Below are 11,695 nucleotides of genomic sequence, written 5' to 3' on the forward strand. Positions count from 1 at the left end.
CTTGGTTCATGAAAATATCAAGTGATCCTAAAAATCTGTAATGCATTAAGAATATGTTTTATAAAATTTATTTTATACACTATATTTTTCTCAGATATTAGAAATTTTGTGCCTCACCAGGGTGTTTCATGCACTTTGAACTTTCCACCATCCTTTCACCATTACTCTCAAGCAGATTTGTAGGGAAGATTCGAGTCTTGAATTTTAATAATCAAAAAAACTGCTACCACAAAAAGAGAATTTGCCATGCATAGGCACTTTATTTACAATACCGCATTTACACACTCAATTACCACCTCGAAGACAGGATCCGTTCGTCGCACAGATGGGGAAAATGAGGCCGAGAGAAGGTAAGTGAACAGTCCAGAGTCGGAGCTGCCGGGAGTAAAATTTCAAGTTTTCCGACTCCTCTCTGCAGGGCCAAGGTTCCAAGGGGGTAGAATAAGGTTTGAATCCCGAGGGAGGGGGAAAGAGTCGGGAAAGACGGTTCTGTCAATCTTGGCAGGCCAGGGGATTAAAAAACATCGCGCCAGGAGCCACGCGAAGACAGACCCCAGAAGGCCCGCGCCGGAACACCTTCCACCTCCAAAGGCCCGCCCCGCCTCCGGCCGTCCCCGCCCCTGGGGCTCCCGCCAGGCCCGCCTCCCCACCGCAGCCCTTCTGTCGTCATTTCCTGTGGGTCTGCGGGCAAAGGGAGAAGATGGCGGCGCTGGGAGAACCTGTGCGGCTGGAGAGAGGTGAGTTTGGTCAAGGTCTGACAGGGGTGGGTGGAGGGGGCGAGGGACTGCGATGTCGCCAGAGAGAAAAAAGGGCGGCGCAGGATCTTGGCCTGTCCCTCGCGCTGGCGCCGGCGCCGGCGACCGCCGTCGTTGCCGCGCCCTGGCGGGCGAAGGCGCTTACAGTATCTTGACTGATACCCAGACTCGGCCTCTGCTCACGTGGGCTGTCCTGGGCATAGCACAGTCACAAACCTGCCCGCGTTCTCTGACTAACGCCACACACGCGCTGCCTGAATGGGTACAGCAGACGCGACGTTCCCAGGCGAGTAAGCCGGAGAAGTAAACATCACACGCCCAGTCCTTAAGAGGACACCTGCACACCACTTAAGGCTTTAATGGTGTGGACCCTACGCGCTTCCTGTATATACGTGCACAAACCGAGTGTCCCCGCCTGCACCCACATACCGCTCACTTTCCGGTAACAGCATATTCCCAGAAAACCGTACTTATTTACTAAGAACTCCATTATCACTTTAACCACAGCCTCACTTTTATTGGGGTAGGTTATTTCTCGGCTTTGTGCTTCTCCCAAGTATGGAGAAAATTATTTTAAAACAATTCTACTTACTTGGTCTTGCGGAAGGTGGTTACGTAACTCGGTTACCAAGGTTGGAGTAGTCGTAGATTGTAAAGTATTTGAAGGTGCAATCTTATTCCTTTTCTGTAAATCTCGCAATTGCTAGATGTGACTGGTTGCTGCTGTCGAGGAAACTAGAGTTGTTCTACTGAAAAGAAAGAAGAAAAAAAGCCTGTGAAAAATACCCGCCTATAACCATACCAGGCTCTTGATAGAGATTTTTAACGTTTTACTCTTTTCACCCCAATTCTTTTTATTTCAAACAATTTCAAGCATGCTTTGACACACCAGTGTTAGACATCATTGATGAGTAAGAAGAAGAAAATAAACATTCTGAGTGCTAGAAGTAACAAAAGTCCAAGATTGAGAGTGACACTGTCTTGCAAATATTAATATTTCCAGTTACAATCTCAATATTGAGTAGCTTCTCCTCTAAAAGGAATACATTTTTAGAATGATTTTACCTAAGGAAACCTCTTTCCTCATCACTTCACACAAATGAGCACTTACTATTGTTAGTTTTGTTCCCTATAGCGTTTACTGTTTAGAAATCTCTGTAAGTGAGATTGTTTCTCTCTAGCTTACTGAGGCATTAATTAAAGCATCCTTCTGGCAGACAAGTAGCTACTCTGGTAAGATTTTCTTAGTTCGGCCTGAGATGGTAATATCTTCCTCCTGAGCACAACGGCATTGTGCTCTGTAGATGAAAACAAATCTGTTTGGTGTTAAAGAAGGTGTTGTTTTTCCTTTGAAAGCTAGTTGTAGCATTTTAACATGTTGGCAGTCTTGTATTTTTAAATGCAGCACAAAATAATGTGGAATTTCACCTCTGGCATTTCATTTTGGTAGCAAGGCTTGCCTTTTTTTTTCCCTGTGTCAGAATTATTTTCTTTGGTTCCACATGCAATAGAATGCTCAGGATGAATTACTAACCATTTAACAGAAAGTCAGATTACAGCCAACTCTGATTCTATTTAGAATTTTGTTTCACAGACTTTAACACCCATTTCCACGTATCCTACAGTATAAACACATATGAGTATGTATTAGTTACAATTTAGATTCAGTAAAGAGAGTTTAAAGTTTTTGGTCTGTTTGTTAAGTGGAAGTTTTTATTTGGGTTGTCCTACAACTTTGTAAGCCGAAATAATTTTTGAACCAACAGTCCCCATCTCCAGCCATTCTTTTTTTTTTTTTTCCAAAAAGAACATCAAAGAAATTGTGGCCATATTTTTAAACCACCACAGCCCTCTCCATTCCAGATATTACCCTGGGCATGGCCTTTATTTTATTTTATTTTTTTAATTCATTTTTTTAATATTCAATTAAAAAATTATGAGGTCCCCATATACCCCCCACCCCCCTCACCCCACTACTCCCCCCATAGCAACATTCTCCTCCATCATCATGACACATTCATTGCATTTGGTGAATATATCTCTGAGCATCACTGCACCTCATGGTCAATGGTCCACATCATAGCCCACACTCTCCCACGTTCCATCCAGTGGGCCATGGGAGTACCTATAGTGTCTGGTAATTGTCCCTGCAGCACCACCCAGGACAACTCCAAGTCCCAAAAACGCCGCCACATCTCATCTCTTCCTCCCATTCCCCACACCCAGCAGCCACCATGGCCTCCAGCCATTCTTATAAGTGGGAAATCAGAATGGGGAAGCTATGTTTGTTTCCATTGCATTTGATTAGCATCAGTTTAAGCTTTTATCTGAAACTGAAAAATTTACTTCTTTCTTCACTGGATTTACTCCTAGTTTTCCAGCTGCAAACACAAAGCAGTACTAATTCTATAAAGCAAATTTTCTAGTCCTGCTGTATAACATAAAACTTAGAAGTTCTTCCACTTAAGGCAAGTACTCTCGCCCCCAAGATTACAGAAACAGTTAAGGAAAAAAAAAATCAAAGTAAACAGAGTCATTAATAGTGTTGTAACATCAGCGCAAATCTTATAAAATGTCTTAATTCATAAAATGTGTTTGAACACTTATCCTCATACTTCCCAATTAGAATTGCCTAGCATGCTTAATATATTTGTATAAATGTATACAGTTCCTTATTATTTTTTATAATTAACTACCACCAATATAACATATCACATTTGTGTTTGCTATATGCCAGGCCCTGTTCCAAACACCTTAGATGTATTATTTTATTAAATCAGATAACTCTTAAAAGTACAGATATTGTTATTTCTATCTTAGAGTTGAGGAAATTGAAACATCAGGGAAATTAGTTTGTCCAAGATCACACAGCTAGAATTTAAACTAGATGATAAAATTGTTTTTATTTGTATTTGATTTTGCTTGTTGATTACAATACCATGTTAATGATCATAAGTTGACAGCGCACCAACCAGTAAATTGTATTCATTTGTGCTGTTATTTCAAATGTGCCCCTGCCACTAGCTACATGTTATTGAACAGTTCATATCTTCGTGTATGGTGTGTTTTCCTTTGGGAAATGAATAGTGATTTCAGTAGCACCGTCGCTCAGTGCTTTGATTACTAAGGATAATTGGCTACTTTTTTAAATTTTATTTTATTAGAGAAGTTGTGGTTTTACAGAAAATCTTACATAAAAATGCATGGTTACCAAAAAAGCCCTATTATTTTCACCTTGCATTGGTGTGGCCCATTTGTTGCAATTAATGAAAACACATTTTTATAATTGTACTATTAAGTACAGGCCATGGTAAAATTTTTTAGCTGAATACTGGTAATACTATCAGCTTTTTTTGAAGCAGTACAATGTTCATATGTCTATGACATTATCAGCCTCAGTCCTTTCTTGTGACATCTGTAGTATTTTATTTTCAGTTTTCTCAGACTCTCAAAGGTAATACTTTTCCCAGTTTTATATTTATGTAACATCAGTATTTTTTCCTAATCTTCTATAAAACTTAGCATTCTTCTCAGTTTTTACATTTCTAGTTCCAATACTTATATGTACACATGCACGCTTTATTCCCTCTCTTTGACACATACACATACTCACACCTTACCCTTTTTTCTTTAAGCTTCTACATATTTTTTGCTACTCCCCACAGAATGAATCCTCAAGGAATGAACCCAACTGCCTTACTGTTAAATAAACATTCTGAGAATCCTCACAGCAAATGATCTTTCAGTGACTGTGTGTTTAACTCTAGATATTTGTAGAGCGATTGAATTGTTGGAAAAACTACAAAGGAGTGGAGAAGTACCACCACAAAAACTTCAGGCTTTACAAAGAGTCCTTCAAAGTGAGTTCTGCAATGCTGTACGAGAGGTAAATACACAAGATTAAAATTTACTTTAAAATAGTTAAGTGCTATTATAAGATAATACTCTGAAATTTGGTTTCAAAATTTTTTAAGAAAATAAACTTTAGAAAAACATTAGAAATTATCCCTCTCATTAATAGAATTTCTAATAGAAAAAACTTTTAAAAAGATGCATAATTTTGCCTAAAATTTTAACGTATTCATTAAGTTGACAGAGAATTTAAATGTGATATATTTTGAAATTTCAAATTATAGCATGATAACTTTGAGTTTTACAGGTATATGAACACGTCTATGAGACAGTGGACATCAGTAGCAGTCCTGAAGTGAGGGCTAATGCAACTGCAAAGGTAAATTTTTCTGAAAAATGTAAATATGCAATTATTAAATTGATCATAGGCTTATTTTGAAAACTAATAGTATCTTTCAAGCTACATTAAACTTCTCAAGCAGTAAGATAAATAGGGCATCTTTTGTTTGGATCTATACAGGATGTGTTATGTGGTTTAGATAATGCATTAAAAATACACTGAAAAATGATCATTTTATGTACATAATCCTATTATTATATAAATTTTAATTAAAAATTCTGAGGTATAGGTCATTAGCCTTATTTTATTCATGAGGGAAACTTATGATATAAAATCTGCTTACTCAGTCCCCACAAACAGTAAATATGATAGAGCTCTAGGATATTCCCCTGGGTTGCTCATACTCCAAAGCCTTGCTACTTCAATTCTGCATGTATGATACAAAATCAGTAATAGATTACCTCTTCAGATCTGAAAGTGGCAGGTTTTATGTGCTTTTCTATACCCGTGCTTTCCTCAAATAATTCAAGCATTGACTTCAGTGTTGATTCTACATTAGAGTAAGGAAGTACCAAGAGTAAGGGACATATTAGAATTAGTCATTAGCAAGTGATTTTTGATTGAAAATTACTCATTCACAAAAGGATATATGGGATTCTCAGTTGAATACAAGCACTTAAATATGTGGGTATAGTTTGACAAGAGTAGAAAAGACCATAGAAACTTGGTTTTAATTCCTGAGTTACATGACTTTCACAGTTTACTGAGTTAGTTCTGTTATCTATAAAATGAGTGCTCCTCAGAGCTTGGAACATAGTAGGTGTTCAGCCAATGTTGATTTCCTTCCTCACCTTTATAAATTTTGCTCATACACCAAGATCCATCACCAAAAATGGTATCAGATTGCCTTTAAAAGTAAAATAAAGTCAAAATTCATAGTTTTGTTTCAGAATTAGTCCAGATTAGTCTAAATTTTAAAGAAAATTTGGCTCTGTTTCTATCTGGGGGGTTTCAGCAGTTATTGGGTAGTTGGCTGAAGCAACAAAAAAATTTTTTACCTTGGTTATGTGTGTCCCTCTTTTCTTAATATTGAGTTATTTCCTGACATATAAGTCAAAATAGTATAGGAGCAAAAATGGCTTATTATGTGTAAGGGTGCCTCCAGATAGTTATGTCTGTTGGTAGGTTGTGTTTCTGCACAAGGTTCCTGAGGAAGCACGACTCCCTAGTCTCAGAGTCCAGGACTACTGGCCTGCTGGGAAGAGGTGCTCCTATTTAATGTGCACAAAGGTTATCTGCCCACGAAGCCTGCATGCTGAGCACTGTGCACATTGATTGTTCTAGGCACTGGATGGGCTAAGAGTAACCTGAAAAATCTGAGTATTTCCTTCATAATCCCAGAGTATTCTTTCCAGTCATCTTCTCTAAAATTCATCTACTTAGCTTACTTTCTTAGAACTGCCATTGAATTTTTTGGACATGCAAACATCAAAAATATGTGCCTCAAAAGGAGACACAAAAAGAACTTAGGTAAACAAAGGTCATATTTTAAAATATGTAATATTTTCTCTCAGGCTACGGTTGCTGCCTTTGCTGCCAGTGAAGGACATTCTCATCCTCGAGTGGTTGAGCTACCAAAAACAGAAGAAGGCCTTGGATTCAATATTATGGGTGGGAAAGAACAAAACTCTCCAATTTATATATCTCGAATAATTCCAGGTGGTATTGCTGATAGACATGGGGGCCTCAAACGAGGAGACCAACTTCTTTCTGTTAATGGAGTGGTAAGGATGAATTATTATTTCAATTTGTAGTAATTTGTTATGACCACTTGGGGGTGTATTTGATGTATAGATACAAAGGATGTTGATTTAGGAAAAATCAAAGAAACTTTGTAGTTTAGCAATTCCCTGGGAAAATCCTGGGCAGTACTATTTAGTTTGGTGGTCCTTTTTAAAGTACTTGTAAATGTGTTTTGCTTCTTTCCAATGTAAATTAGCAGCACTTTATGTGACTTTCATGACTTAATTAAGCTCCTTAGTAGTTAGGCTGATACATTAAGTTAAAAGATGTATCTCATTTAGTCTTAATGGAATGACAATTACTTAATTTACTTCGGATTGACTGAAATAATAGCGCATGTAGATTGCCAAGTATTTGGGACTAAAAACCAGTAACTGGGTGACAAGCATTTTAAAAGGACTTAATGGAGGATTTCTCAATAATTAAAATGATAATGTAGTATTAAGTTCATGGTTTTCTAGTGTTGAAATGATATACAATATTTTTAAAATTTTGCTTACATTTTAAACATTTTTTACACTTTGAAATATTTAAAATGTTTAGATACTAATTATATATGTTTGTGTTTTTCTCTAGAGCGTTGAAGGAGAGCATCATGAAAAAGCTGTAGAACTGCTGAAAGCTGCTCAAGGAAAGGTTAAATTAGTAGTACGATACACACCCAAAGTCTTGGAAGAAATGGAGTCACGTTTTGAAAAAATGAGATCAGCAAAACGCAGGCAACAGACCTAATGTAGTTCAAAACTTTATATTCCATTTTGCTTATAGTTAGAGAAGGTTTACTTGTGACCTACTGAGGGCCTCAATGCCAATGATTTTAAAAAACAAAAACTTCCCATGAAATTCTCCTTGCCATTTTATAAATGCCTATTTTAACATCATGTGTGGCTCCAGAGATGCATCACTTTTTTCTGACAAGAAAAAGTAAAAGGTGATGAGGGCAATTCTGTCCTGCTGTTTTTACAGGTCTTTTTCAAATGCAGATTTTGTCATAAAATTGTTATAGATTTTTAAAAATGCTTTTTTAATATTGAAGTACTTTTACATTCTTAATCTTTTTTTAAAACGGCTTTCTTCATTTGGCTGCTTATTTAAAAATAACAGTTCTCCAATTCTTTTTTTGCTTACTCTATTTTTTTTTTTACCTGGGAGATTTCTTTACAGTTTTCTGAGAAATTAAAAATAACAGTCTAGCTACAGCAGTTCATTACACTGCCAGTGTTAACATCACTGCTGCATTTTCTACTTTTGGAAACACACATAATATATATAATAAACAGTCATAACTAAGTACAGTGGAAGTTTTTTACTTTTATTTAAACAATATATAATGAATATTCATTTGTACTGATTTATAAAATAAGTTTATAAACACTGAACAATCATTGCTAAAATATGTATTTCATAGTTTTTGAGCAGTGATGTAAGAGGATGTAATTTGATTGTTAGCATTCCTGATTACATCCCTTTCTATCTATTTATATTCAGTAATATATCATAAATTATAAGTACGAAAACAGGTTCAAATTTCATATTTTGCAAATTTTTAATGCTATTCATTTTTATTTAAATATATTTCTTATATTTTGATTCTTTCATTCCTAGAGATGAGCCAGTTAGTTTGTAGTGGGAAATAGCAGAAGCATAGAACGTCATACCTTTAACCTCACTATCCTTGAGAGTTATACACTCTTACCAGCTCAAATTAAAAGATTGATTTTAAATAGAAAGACTAGAGAAGGATATATTCAAGTTGTATAGAAACTGTGAGGTGATGTATTCATAAGAATTTGCAGGCTCCTTTTCAAAATGCAAGGAAGTAATTCATACTAAAATTACTGGATTTAGAGATGTGATCTTTGTTTACAATTCAAATTCTGATGGGAATTTTGAGGTTTATTTTACTTGTCCACTGGATGTCACTGTTTTACTGAAAGGCAGCTATTAGTGTATGACTGTGAAGTCCTCTTTAACGGCTGAAATTAAAGAGTTGAGGTTCATGTTTAGTCAGAACTTACAGGCGAATTTGTCTTTTTTTTTTTTTTTTAATTTTTTTAAATTTTAACAAGTGACAGATCCTAAAAAGAAGATAAATGGATTGGAAGATAATGGAACAGAGTTTGACATCATTGTCTACCCGTATAAAGTGGGCACTTCTTAACATTCCTTCAGGAAGACTGGAAATGTATACCTTTTTCTGCATGTTTGTGAGCACCATGAATCTTAAAAGATTATTCCAGTTTTCAGTGACATTCAGAGTAAGAAGTCAATCAGCATTGTTATTTATCATTTAGGTATCGAACACTGGATTGCATGGTTGAATGCATCTTTAGTCCACTACAAAATGTGCTTGTTATTGATAGGATCATGTTGTAAATTGTATATTTTCAAAATTAATTGGTGGTTTTTAAATGTTGAGACCAAAGTAGTGTAGAAGAATTATGGACTTAATTTAATTGTAAAATTATTAAAGTTATTTGTTGTAGAGCTTTATATATTAAAGAGAGATATTGGTGCATATAAAAACAGTAATAATATTGTTATGCTTTGTATTCTTGCATTACAGGGTAAGTAAGCCCTGAAGAAATCTTATTTTAGTACAGCTACAGCTGCAATAGTTTTTAAGGGTGTGTCAACATTTCCTTATAAATTATAGCTTCCTGGTTCAGTATCTCAGCTGTTTCAGAACTTTCAGCCAAGTTAAATCTTTTTTGGTGTTGAAATTTAGTAAGTTGAGTAAGCTATTTTTTTTCCTTCTACAGTAATCCACAGTCTGTTCTTTGTGTGGGTTGGCACCTATTTATAATTCTTAAAATAAGGATAGTTTAAAGGAGCCAAATACAGTAGTTTTACTTGCTACTGCTGAGCATGTGTAGCAGTACTTTTCATTAATGCAATTTTTACAGTGTATCCAGAATTTTAAGTCTTGCCCATAGAAAAATTCAATTATTCAGTGACGAAGATGTACAGTAGTGGTCTAGTATAGGGAGAAAATGAAGAAATCAGTTTGGTCTTGCAGATGTGTGATTCATGAACATTACCTAGGCATATAGTAAGTATATATTAGGTATTTGGTTTGTAAGTTACAAATAGAAATTGTCCTCCTCCTTAATTACCCTTTATTTTCTTGATACTTCAAAAAAAAAAAAAAATGAGTTGACTCAGTGGTTCTCAACCTTAGATACATAATAGACCTTCATGCAGAGCTATAAAAACTATTGATACCTGGGTCCTATCCCACATCAACTAAAAGAAAATCTCAGGGAGTAGGGCCCTGACATACACTTTTATTAGTCTTTCCAAGTGGTTCTAAAGGAGATTTGGGGTTGCAAACCGCTGGTTTCCCCTTTATAAAATATTCTAATTACACTGGACTCTGGAATTTGCAGCTATGTAATGATTGATTTTATTTCTTAATAATTTCTTTAGTAACAAAAAGGGTATTAGATATTCCTTATCTGGAACTAATTACAGTCTACCTTCATTTTTAAAAATATATATATAAAACCTGCCATATTAAATGTAAAATTTAATGTGTATCACCTTTCTGCTCCCCTCACCTTTAAAACTTAAAAAAATAAATTTTATTTGGGAAAGCATATTTAAAAATGCAGATGAGAAGTAGTATCATTAGTAATTACCTACTTTTTCCTGTGGCCATTGCATCCATAGTATAATGGTTATAGTGGCCTAGTTCTTTGGGATTTGATGATTCTGATGTGCTTTTTTAAAAATCCTCTAAATTTTTAAATCACTTTGCTCAAGTATTTAAGTAGTTTAGCTCAAGTACTTTGTTTACAATTAAAATGGATACCATAGCATTTAATAAAAGAAATGGTTATGACTTCCTTGAAAAGAATGTCAGCATGACTTGATGTAGATTTAATATAATACATGTTGTGAATATTTTATATTGTGGAAAGATCATTGAAATATCAAGGACTCTGGTAATAATTGTATTTCCTGAATAAAAGTATGAATACGAATTTTCTAACTTATATTTTGTTGTTATTTTTCTTTGCTAAATTTAACAGTCTGGTTTTTTACTTTTTATTACCAAAAATTTCTTTGAAAGTATTTCTTCAAACGTTGTTGAGGTTCCCTAATGGTTAAATTAACCTGCTTTTTAATTATCCAGAACTTCCAAGCTACTTGTTCCTGGATATAGTTTTTAATAATAGTGTCAAACAGTATACTGAATTCTGAACTTAAGTTTGAGGTAAAGATATATAATACCCAAAATGGACTTAAAATAACATTTTTTCAATAGAGCACTTAATTTATCAATTTAACTATGATTACAAGAATAATTTGTGTTGTTATTAGTTCTGTTCTTGTTTTTTGGGTTTGAAAAATACCAGCATAACTTTACACAATAGCTATATTTCTGTAAGCTACATGGGAAATAAATTTTAAATGGGGTAAAAGCATAATCTAGTGTGGTTGCTGAAATGAAAATCCAAATTCAAATATTTTGCTTTTTCTTTCATGCAATGTAACTACTAAAAATCTTGTGTTATTTCAAGAGAAGCAATGTGGCATGCTTGTTGGGAGCACAGGCTCTGGTTTGAATCTCAGTACCACCACTTTTTTAACTGTGTACACTTCATACAAATCACTTAACTTCTTTGTGCCTTAGTTCTTTCAACCTGTCATCTGTAATAAGAGTGCCTGTGAGTGTTGTGTGGGTGTCATTATTTGTAAAGCCCTTAGAGTGGTGCCCCACATAATAAGCATTGTTTGTGTTTGCTATTATTTTCATGTAAAATAGCTTCAGTACCTTATTAACTAAAGGAAGACAGTCAAATAATTCAAATTAGCCAATACTTTTTTGGGCTAGAAAACCAATAACCTTTAAATTATGCTTTAAAACTTTATAAAGAATAAGATTTATGAAGAAATTTGCATATTTCTGTCCATTGTGAAAAAGGAAACAGTTTTTTTG

The 11,695-nt window shown here is 34.9% G+C and overlaps 1 protein-coding gene across 1 annotated transcript; it reads left to right on the forward strand.

The window, feature by feature from the left end:
• Nucleotides 1–511: 511 nt before the first annotated feature.
• On the forward strand, nucleotides 512–10,748 carry LIN7C (lin-7 homolog C, crumbs cell polarity complex component). Its single transcript, XM_004454269.3, has 5 exons — nucleotides 512–737; nucleotides 4,523–4,641; nucleotides 4,915–4,986; nucleotides 6,522–6,731; nucleotides 7,327–10,748. The coding sequence occupies exons 1-5, from the start codon at nucleotides 701–703 to the stop codon at nucleotides 7,480–7,482; spliced, it is 594 nt and encodes a 197-aa protein (XP_004454326.1). The 5' UTR covers nucleotides 512–700; the 3' UTR covers nucleotides 7,483–10,748.
• Nucleotides 10,749–11,695: the final 947 nt, after the last annotated feature.

This window comes from Dasypus novemcinctus, chromosome 10 (genome assembly GCF_030445035.2).
Source record: "Dasypus novemcinctus isolate mDasNov1 chromosome 10, mDasNov1.1.hap2, whole genome shotgun sequence".
Lineage (NCBI taxonomy): Eukaryota > Metazoa > Chordata > Mammalia > Cingulata > Dasypodidae > Dasypus > Dasypus novemcinctus.

What these genes read in the sequence shown, in the direction of transcription:
- LIN7C (XM_004454269.3), top strand. Translation starts at nt 701, where the DNA reads ATGGCGGCGCTGGGAGAACCTGTGCGGCTGGAGAGAG. An exon ending in GGGCTAATGCAACTGCAAAG is followed by an intron (nt 4,987 to 6,521) that starts GTAAATTTTTCT and finishes ATTTTCTCTCAG; the next exon opens with GCTACGGTTGCTGCCTTTGC. An exon ending in TTCTTTCTGTTAATGGAGTG is followed by an intron (nt 6,732 to 7,326) that starts GTAAGGATGAAT and finishes GTTTTTCTCTAG; the next exon opens with AGCGTTGAAGGAGAGCATCA.